Consider the following 16,980-nt stretch of genomic DNA (forward strand, 5'->3'; position numbering starts at 1 on the left):
AATATGAATAGAGGATGGGAGATTACACAGAGAGCAGCTGTGTTGTGTTGAACCCCAGTTATGAAATGGGAACTCAGTGTTCAAGGAACGTGTTCTAGAAGACAAGGTATTTAGCACAGTGGTTTAAAAGGACTTGTTCTTTTAGTTCTTAGTTCTCATGTTATACAAAAAAAACCATATTATTTTTAGTATCACCAAAGGATAATTTTTTCATGCAATCTGTATCTCTTAGAAACTAGTCAAACTGGAATATGCATATGTTAATATCATTTATCCACTCATTACCAGTTGGCTTTTCATGGTTTTAAGAGGTAATGTTCCAAATGAGGGTAGAATTTGAATTTTAAGGAGACAACTGTTCTCTTGCACTCGGAGGGAGGAAACTCTTCATGAGCAATGCTAGAGAAGCTCCACTTTGTATTTTTTTTTTTCTAACTGGTAATCTAAGATCATATCATAGCAGATAGAGCAATACATGCAGTTGTTACTCTGTTTTCTGCAAAGATTAGGTATAGCACTTCACCTAGTTATTATATTTTGTCTTTAGCTCTAAGTGTGAAAGGGGAAAATTAATTCTGTGATTTAAAAATTATCTTTTAAGATTTTCATTTTTTGAGATTTCTGGTATCCTTTAAACTATGAGTGACATTTTAGTCTGTATTTTTGCAGTACTTAGTACAGCAGCAGTTCAGCCTTACTTGGATTCCCTACTACCTGCCAGAAAAGAGGGAAGCAGATCTAAAACTTTAAATGAGGTTTTTGTTCTACTCTGTTTGAAGGTCTGAAATTAACTTCTGTGTCTACACTGAATACTGCACTTCCAAATATTCATACATACATGAGAGAGAGAGTGTGTGTGTATATATATATGTAGACATCATAGTAGAAGAGCAATAGGACTCCAGTCGTAAATACAACTGGAGATTTAAAAAGTTGGATTCTGATTATTTTTTTGTAATTTAATAAAAAAAGCAGCATCATCTTCTGGATGTTGTTAATGTTCTCCTGAAAGTGGCATTCAGAAAATCGGTTTATTGCAGGGAGGTTCTCTGGCTCTTCTTTTTTTTTTTTTTCCTAATTTAAAGCACTTTCAGTAATGGTATTATGCTCTTCTTGGCCCCCATGAAGGGGAAAAAGACAAATACTATTACATATACAGCATGTAAAAATTCATACATCAATCAAATAGCTGTATAAACTGTTGAAGGTCACTACAACAGCACGCATCAGTGGTAACCTGCATCTCACCATGCTCTCTTACGCATCCAGGGAGGTAATCACAAGTGCTGAAGAAGGCTTGATTTCAGGCAAGGACACCTCAGCTCCACTCCCAGCAGGACAAAGCAGGTCCTAAACATTTTGGGACTTCAGGGCCTGTGGCTCTGGGCAGCTCCTGCCTGCGAACGAGAGGTCCGCCCTTGGTTGTGGCTCTGCCTGGTTACGACACCGTTCACTGCAGTGCGAATTCGCCACCTGAGGACTTTGTTTTATCACCCTTGGCAGTAACTGCTGGTTTTCTCTAGGGTGAGTATAGAATAATGTGAGTACTATTAATAGCTAACTTACAAGTGAACCTTAGTGTTAAATCTTCTTACTTCTGAACTGGCATCCTAGTATCTTGAATTAGAACACCAGCGTTGAAAGTTGTTTTACAACATTTTTTATGTCAGTGTGGCTTAGCAAGCCCTGGAGCAGCCCTGTTAACCATAGTTCAAGGCAATGCCAAAGGCAGTGTGATAGCAGATGTTAATCTATTTCATTTTGTGTAACTCCTAACTAAAAACAAATAATACCCTAAATCCTGTGAGAACTTTTTTTATAATCTAGAGAACACCTGATCTTTATCAGTTTTTGTAAATTCAAATAATTTAGGTATATGCAATTTATCATTAAAGCACACTTAGGGACAACTTTTAGAAATGTACAGCTCAATTTTAATAAATATCAGAACGAAAATATGGCAGAGACTGTGATTCTTAATTATTTTCTTAATGAAGCAGTGTTGATTGGCAGTTTTCAAAATAAGCAGTTGTCCTGAAATGTAGCAGTTTGATTTATAGCCATTGAAATGATTTGCTGTATAACATTACTGCAAATTGTCCACCAGGGAGAGCTGGTGCAAAATTTTATTCCAACAATTGCTTCATTACCTTATAATAAAAAATATTAAATTCACCATGATAGGCACAGGTGAATCAGGTACTTTATTTCACTGGCCAAAGAAAAGTGTAGGCAGTAGTATCATGAAAGGGCAGATGGATATACCTAACAAGGCATTTCTGTTTATTTCTTTAATTGGCATACAAATATTTGAAAATAAAAACAGACACCAAAAAAACCCCTCCACACAAACTGTTTATGTTGTCAGACTATGAGGAACGGGAGAAATGCCTGAAATTTCAGAGTGTCTTTGGAGGTTCTAGAGGTCTTGAGTAGGAGCTGCAGGATTAATTCTGGTTCTCTTAGTTGAGAGAGGAATCTCTTGTGAGTGCACAGCAGAAATAAGAAGCACATTCACTGGCAGCCATGATGTAACGTAGAAACCTGTTTTACTTCATTGCAAACAAATGGACAATATATATTGTACAATATATAATAAAAATACAGCTGATACAAGTGCCACTAATTAACAAAAAAACCTAATGTTAAGACTTAAAAATGCTCATTTTTGTAATATATACACTGCAGTAATAAGCCACAATAAATACATCAAATTCCATATCATTCATAATAAATACTGAAAATATAAATACAGAAGAATACAGTTAATTTGAATAAATTATTACAACGTAAGGTCTAGGTTAAGTTCTGTTGAATATTATTGTAGCTTATATTACCCTTTGGCATCTTTGATGTTACAACTTGTTTAAAAAAAGGAAATTAAGGAAATGTGTAGTTCATGAAGCTTAAAATTATTTCCATGTACAGATTTTGAGATGAACTTTCTTTCCCTTCGCTTCTTCAAACAGTTTAAAAGCAGCAGTCCAATTAAATATCTTGCTTTACTGTTGAGATCTCCATTATTTTAGTATACAAGATAATCTGTAATGGAAAATGTTAAGTACTTAACATAATTATTTTTCTCAGAAATTAGTAAAGTTAGAAGTAATGTACAAAGTTTAAAGAAATGGCTGCAATTACACCACAGTTTTACTAGTCCCATTTGAGTGGATCACCTGTCTGAAAGACCATCAGCTTAAGTGCTTTTGAATCTATGCTGCGGTGTATTATTTACCACTTGCCAACAAAAATTTCAAAAGCAATCTTATATTCTTATGGGGAAATATATATATATATATATATATATACACAGAGAGAAATGAACCTCCTGAAAGACAGGGTTGGACTCGACAGTGTAAATGTTACATAGTCTGTATTTGTTAAAACAATGAAAATACTTTAAACGTATAAAAGGTAATAAGTGTTGGGTTTTGTTTGGTTGGTTTTTTTTTTACAAATTTTTCTATTTGCTATAGATGGAAACAAATCAAAATAACCAATGTTTTATGTTAACAGGTATTAACCAGTACATTTGTATTAATGATTTTATTTGTAAAAGGTAATTACATCAGAATGCAATTTAACTTAAAAGATCAACTTTACTAAGACAATATTACAGGCTGAGGCTCTTAGGAATGGATTTGTAATCTACAGATTTTGACTATTTTTGCACTGTTAAATGTCTAGTGCTTATTTTACATCAAACAATTTTTTAACATGTTTCACAAACTACACTTCAGACGTATTTCCATAGAAGCACCTACAGTCAGTCAATTAAAAGAAGGGCCCAGTTGTTAAGCACTGTTTACATGAGTAGTTGATGGTACTTGTGTGAAATGGCTGGGAAAAAACCAGCATGTTTGCTTTGGGTTTTAAGAGAACCAGCTGCCAGTGCACAGGATGATCTTTTCAAGAAGCTGAGAACTGGTGCTAAATCTGCATCTGTACTGATCCCCTGGTACCCCAGCAAAACCCAAAACTTCAGGAAAGTACTTTAAAAGTTCCAGATGGAGAAACCTAAAATAATTATCTGCTATAATGTGTACTAAGTCTCATTTGAAAATCCCAAACTAAAATGCTAATACAAAGGACACCTATTTTGTCGTTGCTTTTAACATCTCTTGTTATCTGAAAAACTGGTTATATGAGAATATGTGCTTGGGAGCAGAGTTAACAGATACTGAAAATGACTTTGTAAGTGCCATAGGCAAAGAAAGGACATGGTAGCAGTGCTTCTAAGTGTGGCTTTGCTTTTAGTTTTTACCCCATGCATTTGGATAAGTCTTTTATTTAATGGCCACCTGTATGTAACTGGTCTGGAAAAACGGCATTTCCTGTTTGCACTGAGTTCATTTGGTTTAAAGTATATTAAGTAACAGAATCAATATTATCTTCTAACATGGGCAAGCTTGTAGTTAAACATCCATATACTTTTCCATCCTTGTTCTGGAGAGATCTTAATTTCCCATTTTCCTTCCTTTTTTTTTAATATGTAATGTTTTGGTTTGCCCTTTAGAAGAAAGATAATTTTCATCAATCTGCCTCTTGCCTTCATCTTCTTTTCCTCTAAATTGTTCTTTCTATCCTCCCCTCACTCTAGTGCTTCAAGAGCAAGGAGTACCTTGATTCTTGTGTTAGAACAATGATGTGCATTTGAATCCTCCTCCATTTTCCTGTCTATTGTGAAAAGTCAATCCCATCTTCACAGTTTATTGGAAAAGTGATCAGTTAGAAAAGAATGCACATGAGAGGCAAACTTCAACTTGGTTCTACTGGACATTCATTCATGAAACAGAAGTGTCATTGCTAAGATCCAAATTAAGATAACTGAGTAAATAAAGGACAAAGTTTGCCCTTTAACTTTCTTGTCCCACCCCCAGCCTTGGATGAAGACTATCACCCTCTCAGTTGAAAAGCTGCAGTACAGAGCATCAGGAATGTGGTTCTCCAGGCAGTGGGACCTCCTGAGTTCTGGGTGTCCTCCAACCACAAAGACTGCACAGCAACAGAGCAACACACATTTTAACTCACAGAATCACAGAATGGCCTCCTCTGGAATGGACCTTAAAGATCTTCTAATGCCAACCCCCCTGCCATGGGCACAGATGCCTAGGTCCAGTTGTTGAAAGCCCCATCCAACCTGGCTTTTCAAGATCTAATTCACAGCACAGAGGACACGGGAGTTGCCCTTTTGCTCAACTGTAATGAAAAGTCTTACTGTACAACAGACCTCCCAAACACTGATAGGAAGGAAGGCATTAAAAAAGAACACTTATGCTGCAAAACATGTTTCATGAATTGGATGTTCCATATAAAAAGTAAAATTCTTGGTATCAGCCATTAGAGTAACAGAAAAGTCCTCAAGGTTGTTATAACTTTCCTCCTTAAGTGGAAACAATACTCTGGCACATTTATTAGCAACAACATTAGAAGCTGCCTTGGATTTAGGAGTAGGAAGAGACAGTGAAAAGGAAAAAGTTGTGAAGAACCCAAGTGTGTGTTCACTCGGACATCTTTAAAACTAAATTGCACTTGTTCATCACTTCACAATGTTTGCGCTTTGGATTTGACATTTCTTGGAGAAAATGGACAATTAATAATTTGCACGTGGACAATGATTACAGAGAATAGCAAAATTAAGAATATTAGAAAAACCTGGAAACACTGAAAAGGCAAATGCTGAGATTTCTCATACCACAGAACACATAAGTCTGTTTTGAAAATAAGTTTTCTACCATTTTAAAAAAATAGTAATCAGATTTAATATTTTAGAAATAAATTCTATAGAATATATTCTCTGAGTTACTTCTAGTTTTTCAAAGTATTTTATATCAAATGTTCTGCAACCATAATAAAGTAGATGATAGAATTACTCTTCAGTCTCAGCAGGAACGCTTGAGGATTTTCCATATCATCCTCTTCTGTCCCTGTTCCTGACTGTTTCAGGAAATAAAACAACTGGCACAATGAACATGAGTTTATACAACTCATGAGCTGTAACAGTGGAGATCCTTATTTAGCAAATGCCTTTTAAAAGGATATAATGGGTCCCTCTTGCTTTACCTTTGAGTAAGGGCAGCTGCTTTGCTACAGGAGCAGTCCAGGCAAGGAGTTCCAAGGGACAGAATTCAGCCAGCAAAAGAAGACACTGCACAAGGGAGTAAGACTGCCTGCTGCTTCCAAGTATGGTGTTGCAGGCAAACTACAATCTTGCTGCTCAAATGTTAAGCACTTGACAGGTAAATGTTGTATATGCAACACAGCTTTTATTCTAATTTTTCACTGTGCAATTTACTGTTAAACTTCTGCTCATTAATCCAGTCTAAGGAAAGGAGAGCTTGCTTTAGCTGTGCTTCACATAAGTGAAAAATTTCTGTTCACTTCTGGACTGGGCTTTATTTGGAAAGTGGTGTAGTCTGCAGTACAAAAATTCAGTTATGATACCAAAAAAAAGAGGAATAAAATGGTATTTTACCTGTTTTAAAGAATTATGTTTTATCACAGTATCTCCAAGTACATTACAAACCAGAGCACAGAGGATGCAAGTGACACAACAAAGGCAAAGGCAACAGAACACAGGTCTCCTCTCTCTGAGCCCAGTACTCTCTATCTAGTATATCACATTTCTATCAGAGAGTCAGGAACACCTGAAATATTAAAAAACCATAATATATGTTCTGTTTTGCATACAAATATATGTATACAATCTTTAAAAAAACTAGCTATGTTTGTGAAGATACTCCCTGTGAGGCAGGGAAAGCAACATGTTATCACATTTACTGACATAAAACACGCAGGTACGGTTTGAAACTGGCTCTGGATCAGTCAGCAATCAGTAACAGCACCACCAACACTACACGGGATTTCTGCAGCACTTCCACAAAAGACAGGATCGCTGTTACCAGAGCACTGATCAGGCTGAACTGTATCTATGGCCGTGTACGATGGACTTAAAATAAATTAATGTCAACTCCAACTATGATTCATTAGCAGGAGCTTGTGGAAATGAAAAGTAGTAAAACTTTACAAATCTAGAACTTTCTGATCTAAATGGCAGACAACTCAATAAAGGATAGGTAGAAAGTTTTGCTGACCAGCTTTTAACTTTTTAAGGATGTTCCAGTGGGCATGAGTTATAGCTCTTAGAAAGCAATTGCAATTGCTGTAATTAATTGTGCAGAAAAGTTCTAATTTCATGTCTAACATCAGTTAAAGCTTTGCATATATTTAACAATGCACTTTTTTCCAAGAAAGGCGAAGTTCACCTTATAGGCAAAAAGGCATCTGGTTTTAGGTGCTGTTTCAGTGATCTTCTGTATGAAAATTCTGGTTTATTTTAACAGAGGGAAATGCTTATGTTATGATTAATTTTCCTGAACGATGCAATATAATCATAAATGATTACCTGGCTCCTTAGGAGTGTTTATCACTAGTCAGATATCTTGCAAAATAAAGCTGATACAACTATCAGTAAAGTAAACATTTCCTCAAATGATACACAGTGTTGACAGAAGCAAATACTGCTGGTTATCATTTAGTAATATAATACTTTTATCACACAGAAACAGCCTACCCAAAATGAAAGGACTGGTTATCAAAAAGACTATTAGCCAGTTGAGAAATGGGACACAGCATGCATTATTATATACTAGCCCAGAAAATAACATTAAAATATTTTCCATACTATGATTTATTTAAGCTTGTTTTTCCTTAAATGAAGAGTATGTTTTTTGTTCTAAACAAAACATTGAAGTCTAATCAAGTGGTGGGAAACCTGACTCTCACCTGATTTCTACATCCTACTCTAGATTTCAGGTAAATTAGCCCACCTGTCAGTTAAATTAACCTTCCTGTTTGATCAGGGCTGCAACTACTTTTTTTGTCACTCTAGTTAACTTACACATGCTAGATAAGGCCTTAGCTTTGTTATTTGCTGGCATGGAATTGGCTGGGCAACAGGTTTAGCCTATTTTTAAAAAATACATCTCTTCCAAGATGTAACTGCTTGTTATCCTGTGCTGCAGGCTTGAGGGAATTTGGCTGCATTCACCCCTGATGCCCCCAATGGCATGGAACACACACATCTCAGTACTCCAAAGTTTATACAGGTGCTGATATTAACCAGGACTGGGATCTGAAGCCTGTGCGAATGGAAACAGTAAATAACCACCACCTCAGTATTTAAAAACTGGATGACATATATTTTATGAAGTTAATCACTTACTGTGCTTGCTGATAAAATGAAAGATATTTTTCAGGTGAAAGCACAGGGGCCAGGAAAATAATTTCTTATTGCTCAGTAAGGGGGTGAATAATAAAACAAAAGATTTCATTTAACTTTCCCCTGAGATAAATACCCCAGTAAAGTGTGTGTGGTTCTCCAACACACGCTGAGGGTAAAGAGCTGCTCCTGATCCTCATCTACTGTCCCAGCTCAAGCAGAAGAGATTTGTGCTTTTGGTGCTGGTGTTAAGTGAGAGTGCCAAATTTAACTCACTGTTGATGCAAGATGCCTGTATACACAGAGAGACTTATTACATTTGCCCTTAGAAGATCCTGAACAGAATAATATTATTGTCAGATGCAGAACTTTAAGAACCAGCACGTTTCTCTTTAAAACTCAAGGGTATTTGTGTTGCAGAATACGGGTGTTTACCTGGCTACTCAACCTTAGAGAAAGAGACTACAGTGTTCTGTGACTACAGGAGGAACAGCAGCTATGGAATTGCTGAGCCAGATAACGAACATGAATGTGCTTTCTCAGGAGGTGGAATACGATGCAAGTTTGGAATCCAGTCCCTAGAGAACTAGACTTTTCAATGCAGTTCATATAAACTGTGTAGGACTTCTTGTGGAAACAAGTAAATAAAAAACCTTTCCAGCTACTACATGGAGTAAAAATATTTTGCTAATTTAGCATAAATATGAGAAATCGTTTTGCCCAGATTTCATATAAAAACAATTAAGTTAGTTAGCTTCTTTTTTCAATGAAAAGCCCATTTTACACCTGGCAGTTTTTCTACTGGAGTACTGTACGTGATGTTTTAAAGAGCTTCTAACCAGAAGAGTCATTGTTACAGAGCTAAAATTTACACTGTGTTTACATGCACACTGTTAACCATCTAGATTTGACACAGATAAAACTAAGATGCTGATACTTATTTTGACAAACAAGACAGGTCTACATTTCAATTACTTGATGTAGAATAAATAAAATTTCAGTATTAGAAGAATAAAAATGCTAAAATAGATTTTGAAATCAAAATAAGGCAGTGCAGAATTTCCAGTGCAGCGAAAACCTGGTTCCTATGCCTCCTTTTCTAGACAAGAGCAAGGTTGGTTAATAAATTAAAGGTTGATATACAACAGGTACTTTTAATTCCCATTTCATTTAAAAACAAATGGATCACAAGGTAATGGATATCCATATGACACACATGCTATTTTGCTTGCAGACTTTTGCAGCTACAAAATTTCTGAAGCTTTTTTCCTCACTGAATCTGCTGTTTCCTATTTAGACCAAACAATGCTACATTTGAGGTACAATCAGAAGTCCACAAAAGCCAGTCTCATATTTCATAAAAATTGTTAAATGTTTAGGCAATCTAGAGAGTTCTGCATTTTTTCCCATGCTTTATTTAAGCTTTGATCAAGAAGGCTCTGCTTTTATAAATTGCATACTGACATATTCATAAACTGGCTTGGTAAAAACGTCCAGGTTTTGTTACAATGAATTTTAAGATCTTAGAAACGCCTCAGAGAGTGGGGCTATGGCATTTCTCCAGAGAGGTTCACAGTTCCCGCAGTTAATATAGTCCTGCAAAACAGCACTAAAGTGCAAAGTATCTGAATGGTTGTTGGGCTAAAAGGTGCTGTGCAAGCTTAAGCTACTGCTTTGCCATTATATACAAGATCCTTTTTCTTTGGGGTGAGGGTACTAGTTCTGGAATGCCACTGATTTTAGTTTTAATGGAGGATTGTCTACCTTTCTAGAAGATGTAAATGCCCCCTTTCTGACTATTCTGTTTGTCAAGAACAGTAAAAGAGAAAACAGCACACTCTAAAAATGTGTTTCAAGACAATTTACCAGAAATGGTATTTAAAAAAAAAAAAAAAAGAAGAATACAAGGTACTCCAGATGAAAAGTGGATATGCTCTTTGTAACTAGCTATGGATCTTCTGCTCAAATGAACATGCTGTTCATTTTTTTCAAAACATGAATTGTAAACTACCATAAATAAAATACATACAGTACAGAACAATTAAAACTTTTTTTGTACAGTAGTTACTTTTACGTTAAACTTACCATCTTTTCAGATACGTTGAAAATTAGGACTCTAAACATGATTATTTCAAAGTATCATTTTTAACATTTTTGCACAGGCCCGACAGTCAAAAACACAAAGCTTTGATTCAGATAGCTTGGCAGGTTTCACACATGTCCATAGGTAGGCTACTTTGAAATAGGTTGGCTGTGTTTTTTTACTTACTTGTTTTATCAAAAAAGGTTTGATTATTTAAATCTTTATGTGAACTGTTTTTGTGCAATACCACTGCCAGTGTAGCTTGAGAAAACACAATGTGTCTGGAACATTGATTACAGTCCAAGTGTTGTCTACCTCTTAAAAAAGTAAGATTCTAGGAAAATCCGATGGGAGTGAATTTTAATACAGGAAGTCAGTCCTAGAATAATTTTAATATTAAACAGGTACCGTTTCTACCACTGGAGATTTGATGCACTCCTCGTGCAGTCTGCTCTTTTCTGGGAGGTTTAGTGAATTCTCAGCAGGGTGCTCTTGCACGTGGCTGTCGCCGTTCAAAGCTGACACAAAGCCATCTGGAGAAGGACCTTTCAAGTAGGAGTGAAATTCCACTTGCGGGTGACTTGGCCTATGCTCAGTGTATAAACTGTTACATGGAACACTGCCATCCCCTTCAGAAGATGAGCAGCAAACAATCACTGAGGGGTTTGCAGAAGGGTAATGAGGGCTGCTAAAAGTTTCCTCTGATTGCCGTGTGTAGTCAACAAACTGTTCAGAAGTCATGTTGTAAGGCACCAGAGAAAGACTACCGTTCTTGACAGCATCCCTTTCTGAGTAAGTCTCACCAATCTGGTTAGCAGTGCCAGCAACGTGGTTCTCTATTTGGTAATACAGAGTTGAAGAGTTAGTATAGTATGAGGCATTTTTAGAGTGGTTTTCATGCACAGCAGTTCCATCAGAGTAGCAAAGGACAGAAGGAAGAGGCACCATATCAGCATGGGAGCCCATGCTTTCTACAAAATCATCTGCTTTTTCTTCCTCCTCATCTTCCTCCTCATCTTCCTCTTCCTCTTCATCATCATCTGATTCACTAGGGGCTAAACTCTGTGTGCTAGAATCTGTAACTCCACTACAAAAGCTACTCCCATCTTCCTCTTCCTCCTCTTCCCCTGGGCAGTCCAAGTCCTCGGCTGACTGGGAATGCATAACTGCAGCCGGAGGTTCAGTTTCAATCTCAAAATTTTCTGCAATTGAATATTCAACTGGGTGGGGTCCTGGACTCATAGAACTAGTGTGTGCACTTATCTCAGTGTGGCAGCCATTAAGTGCTGGAACTTGCTGCTCTCTATTTTTCTCCAATTCAAGTTTCATTATTGTGTGCAAAAAGTGAGTCCGTACACGGATAGGGTTAAATTCGATTCTACCTGCGGTATTGCTACACCCTTCCTTAGTGCAACCGCATGGGAAAGACATACGATCCACCTTTTAAAGAAAAGAATACAGATTAACAATACGTAGCATAAGCCTGGAGATATGACAGAACCTAGATAGCCTAGAGAAATACAGTGGTGAAGTGAAATTCACCTTGAGAAATACCTGTAAGAGTAGTTAAAGCCAACAGTAATTCAGGGAGTCAGCCCTGGAACTGAGCAGTACTGAGAGGAACAGTAAGGGACCTGTACGTGCATCAATGCTGCACAGTAGGAAAAATAAGTTTCTGTTCCATAGGTGAAAGTACTACACAGTGGAACAAAAAATACGTAGTTTTTGTATTTATGGATCTGCTACAGCTTTACTTCACTTTGTGCTCAAATCCAGGCAAAATCATTACCAGAAAGCATCTTAAAATTTGGTAAAAATTGGTAAAAGTTATGGAAACTAGACATCTATTGAAACAAAATTAATTATATATAGAAACCTATATAAAGTTGCCAATGGGGACACCTGACCACGGAAAATAGGAATAAAACCTCAAGTGCACTTTAAAAGGTATCCCACTCTATTGTAGGGGCAATATTGTAAGCTCAACAGACTGTGCACAGAACTTCTACATCTAAAAATACTCATATTAGGTTTTTAAAAATGTGCCTGAATCCCCACGTCAGCCAGTTCCATTAGACAGTTGAAGGTCTGTGACTTTCACCTACACTGTAATATCTAAACATCAGATATGATGCAGAGAAGTACCCTATAACATAATCTAGTACATGTTCCCCACATGTGGAGATGAAAACAGGAACAGCAAGGATAATATATTATTTAAAATAGTAGAGAAAGTTTAGCTTGGATTTACGAGATAATGAAAAATGCATTCAGGAGGAAAACTCAGCTGCACAATAGCAACTCAGCAGAAACTAGTAGAAAACTCTTTTAGGGAATATTTTGGGACATGTACAGCTGACAACTCTGTAAATGTACAATACAAAATACCTCTTCAGTCTGCAGAGGAAAAACCTGCTATATTAGCAGATTCATATTTTTATTGCCTACATGCAAATTTATCATGCATAGATTTTAAGTATCATGCATGTTACATAAAGGACAGTACCACAGAGCGTCATTTATTGTTTCTCATTGAGTTTGGACTATAATTCACATTTGGAGTGTATGTTAATTGTCTCTAAAAGCAAAGATAATATCCGTTCTGAAATCGGCAGGCTACTGATTCTTCTGTTGTCTGCATCTGCCTATTTAGGTAAAGGCTAAAGAAGAGTACACGGAGAAGAACACTTGTATAAGAACAAAAAAACACCTTAGACCATGTATGTGCCTAAACCAATCATAAAATAAAGAAAGATATTTTAGGAGATTGTTTGTATTGATTGCCCACTATATACTCTTAAATCGGGGTCTTAAAAAACTAGTTTGAGATCTGCAAGTGTTACTAATACTTGATTTCCAATGGTTGTAACTTCAACAACAAAAAGTACACCCGTGTGCGTGGACACACCCCCCTCCCCCAGATAATTAAACTGGCAATAACATAGACATTTACCTGACATTTTATGCCTGCCAGACTGCAAGTGCAGGTTTCTGGGTCACAGAAGACACGGCAGTCACAGCCACAATCCTCTCTGGACAGGCGGATGGCTCGCAGCTCGTGTTTCTCTTCCACGTCAATCTTCTTCACCCCAGACGCTCGCAGCAGCGCCCTGCGCTTTTTTGTCGGCAGAGGCTGGAGAAAGAAGTACTCATCTACCTCAGTGTTGTCCAGATCAATGTCGTCATCAGAAATGTCATCCAGCGTCAGCGTATTGGCTTCTTCGGATTCCACTGTCCCATTCTTTGTCATCTGTTGCACAGAACAATCAACAGAGTCCTGAACTGCACTCACACATACGAGTGTCACAGATGGAACTTTGTGTAATGCATTGTGAATGTGGAAAGCTGTATGTAAAAATGCTGCGTGACTGCCGGTAAGTTCCAGAATACGATCGCGTGAAGGGTGATCAGGCGTTTCTTTCACATTTAGCTTATGAATTAAATATACATTTTTAGTACCATGTTTGTAATGAAGATAATTTTTTTCTTAAGTTTCTAGTTACTTACCTGTTCTTTATTTACCTATGCTTACCATTTGTCATTGACTGCCAAATCTCATGTCTGTCTGAAATTCTAGTCTTTTCTATATTGTTTCACAAGATAATTTTTGAGACCTTAATTGATTCCTGTCTGTGAGCTCTTTGAAATTCTTAAATATTTCTTTTGAGACAGTAGTTATACTACTGACAGAGGTTTAGATGATGATGCCTCACAGGTTTGTAAATGGTATATTGGATGTACTATTTATTATCCTATTCTTCTTTAGCCTGACAAGTTGTTTGATGTCTGTATAGCTGAGAACACAGAGCAGTATTTCTGCTTAATCAGCTGGGCAGATGGCTATGTTTGCTTCTTGAGTTGACAGTTTTAAGCCTGGAAGTCACTTAATTTTGCCCCTTTCTACCTACATTACTCCATTCCAACCTAAATGATTCTGTGATTCTAAGTTTATTAGCACTGTGTTTCACAGTGCTGATGCATACAGCTCTTCTGATGTTCTTTCTGTTTCTCTTTGGTCCTGAAAAGAACACATTTAGCTTTGTGTTGTCATAGATTGTAGTAATTCAGTCATCAGTTCAGATTATTGTTAGGTAGCTAACAAATGAATACATTTAGAAAAAAAGGAAACAAGTTGTTAACCTCTTGTGGAGGATCTTGAGAAAAGTTTTAAGAGGATTCATGCTCTTTTTCTAGGAATATGAATTTTTGAGCCTCTACAGAAACAAGTATCCTGGCACTATATTATTAGCTTTGTACAGTCTAGCTCTCAAATCTTTCAAAAATGGTTTCAAAATTAAATGGCCATGAGCATTAAGAACAAACATCCAGTGCCACATTCATAAGACAGCACACTTTTGTACCATACTCCTGTAACTCATCTCATAGAGAAAAGGGTGAATATCGTTAAAGAGAAAAGGGGAAAAAAATTACTGCTCTGAAGGAAGGTAGAGCTCACTGGTTATATCTGCCAGATAACCACAGGGTTCATAAAAGTTCTTCCACAGAGAAAATTGCTTGAGAGTCAAAACAATATCAAACATTAAAACAAAATTCAGAGAGACAATGACATTCACTACAAACATGTCATTTGAATGTTTCTTACCTATAGAAAAATAGCCATTGAAACTCTTTCTTGGTTTTGCGTTATTTACTTGCAGAAAATTTCACCTTGTTGTGTTATCCTAAATAAATTTTTAGGCACCAGTTTTAAATACAGATAAAATATTGAAGTCATAAGTACTGTAACTGTTTCTTGTGCATTTCAATTTTTAGACATTTAACAATTATCACTGTAAAAGTAACTCCCCATTTTTCTGCTAATTTGTGTCATCTCTATCTACCTATGTTTCTGATGTATGAGAAAGCAGTCCTGAATTTTACCCATTCCACTATTTCTGCTTTTCTTATATTGCCAATTGCTCAGGTTTCCCATTTATATTAACAGGTCATCCTTTCCACAGTCTTTTGGATTGTAACTGTCATTTATGGCATTATTGAATTACTTGACAGTGACCTCCTACTGACTGCTTACTCTTTTTGGCAATTGCAGTTTTGTGCTTATAACAACTGTGTAAGACAATCACAGGAAAAAAACCCAACAATCTAGTTACTCCTGACTTGTAAGGCAGGTTAAAAGCCATACTCCTCCCTTTAAAGGAGGATCTCAGGGTCACGACTCATAGTCCTTATTACACTGCACAAAGAAAACTTCTCCTGAGATCAGCAATCATCCCTTCTTAGCAATTCAGCACCGAGAGATGTTCTGCCACTTCCACAACCCACTTTATAAGCATTATTGTTTCTTTCCCTTTTCAATGTATTCTCAAACTTTCTCCCTGACTGAAGCTTTTGGAGTTTAGTGCCTTCATTTTATGCAATGTTTCAGTGTATAGTCTGTTATCGCTACAACATTCAAATCCCTTCGAGCTCTTTCTTCATCTTAAGTACACGCATTTTCAGAATGTCCTCTCAAACTTCCTTCAGACTGTTTTCTTACTCCATTTTCTCTTATGCATTTCACATTACAGTGGCTGGGAAAAGTTCTGCCTGGCCCTGGGACAATGGAGAGACTATTTACACCAAGTATTTCAACGTATAAGTTCAGCAGGCAACAGGCAACAGGCAGTAGGAAAGGCAACATTAGAAGTCATCCCTTTGTACATTCTGCAGCGAGAGACAGGTAAATCCACACAGTGATTAAATGCATCTTGAATTAGTTGCCTGAAGCGAGGGAGAGGGAATACTCCACCATACACAAAACTCAGCCTGACTATTCCAATCCAGAATGGCACGCTTCAGGGTTTTTCATATTTTTCATTTTATGTTAGCAAGGTAGAACTAAGTACAGTGTATTTTATGTTTCATTGCTTGCCCTTATTTTGGTTTCATATATAATAGGGAAATGACCTACATAAGAAATCTGATTTCTCTACTTTTATATATGCAAGGCTCAAACCACTCCTTAAGCAGATCACTGTTATTTAAGTTTGAAACTGGGGATGGGGAAGAATTCTAATCCCCGCTTCTTTAATTATTTTAGCATTTTATTCAATTACTTCTTAATAAAAATTAACTTTTAGGGCTCTTACCCATGAGGTGAATGCTGTAACTGTTCAGCTCACAAAGGCACCTACAGAACCACACCAATCCTGTCCTGTATTCCTCCTCCTCCTCTGCAAATCTTAACTGCCTTGCTACACAGCAGTAGAGCATTAGGGAATTGACTCCAGTCACATGCTGAACACTGAATGCCTCCAGCAGGATGGAACATCCTGGCCATCAAGCAGGATTAGGCAGCAGTTTGCCATTTCAAAGCACCTTCGCTCCTGACTCCTCTGCTGGATGATTTCCTTGTTGTCTACTCTGATTTTTTTTCCCCTCAATTTTGCCACACAAAGAACAAATGAATTAATGAACTGAAAGATTCTAACACTATTCAAACAAGTAACTGGGTAACTACAGAGGGAGTAAGATTATGATGAACCATCAAATACAACTTCAGGGGAGTATTAAGTTCTCTTGCTTGTCATAATATTGCTCATCTGAATTAAATTTGACATGTAGATGGGTAAATTTCTCTCATAAAGCTAAAGGTTAATGTCATAACCACTGAACAAGGCAAGGGTAAATGAATATGTGAAGCCTTTGGGTGAAATTCACTCCAACTCAGTAAAAT

The 16,980-nt window shown here is 36.9% G+C and overlaps 1 protein-coding gene across 9 annotated transcripts in view; it reads right to left on the bottom strand.

Moving 5' to 3' along the window:
- Window positions 1-2,532: 2,532 nt before the first annotated feature.
- Window positions 2,533-16,980, bottom strand: part of CSRNP3 (cysteine and serine rich nuclear protein 3) — a 108,123-nt gene continuing 93,675 nt past the window's right edge. For all 9 annotated transcript variants that reach the window (XM_027636546.1, XM_027636552.1, XM_027636545.1 and 6 more), the window contains 2 exons: window positions 13,258-13,554; window positions 2,533-11,744 (listed from right to left, as the gene is read on the bottom strand). In XM_027636546.1, the coding sequence (XP_027492347.1) occupies window positions 10,701-11,744; window positions 13,258-13,554 (1,341 nt within the window). In that variant the 3' untranslated portion in view covers window positions 2,533-10,700. The remainder of the gene's footprint in view (window positions 11,745-13,257; window positions 13,555-16,980) is intronic.

This window comes from Corapipo altera, unplaced genomic scaffold, assembly GCF_003945725.1.
Source record: "Corapipo altera isolate COAL_440 unplaced genomic scaffold, ASM394572v1 45, whole genome shotgun sequence".
Classification (NCBI taxonomy): Eukaryota; Metazoa; Chordata; class Aves; order Passeriformes; family Pipridae; genus Corapipo; species Corapipo altera.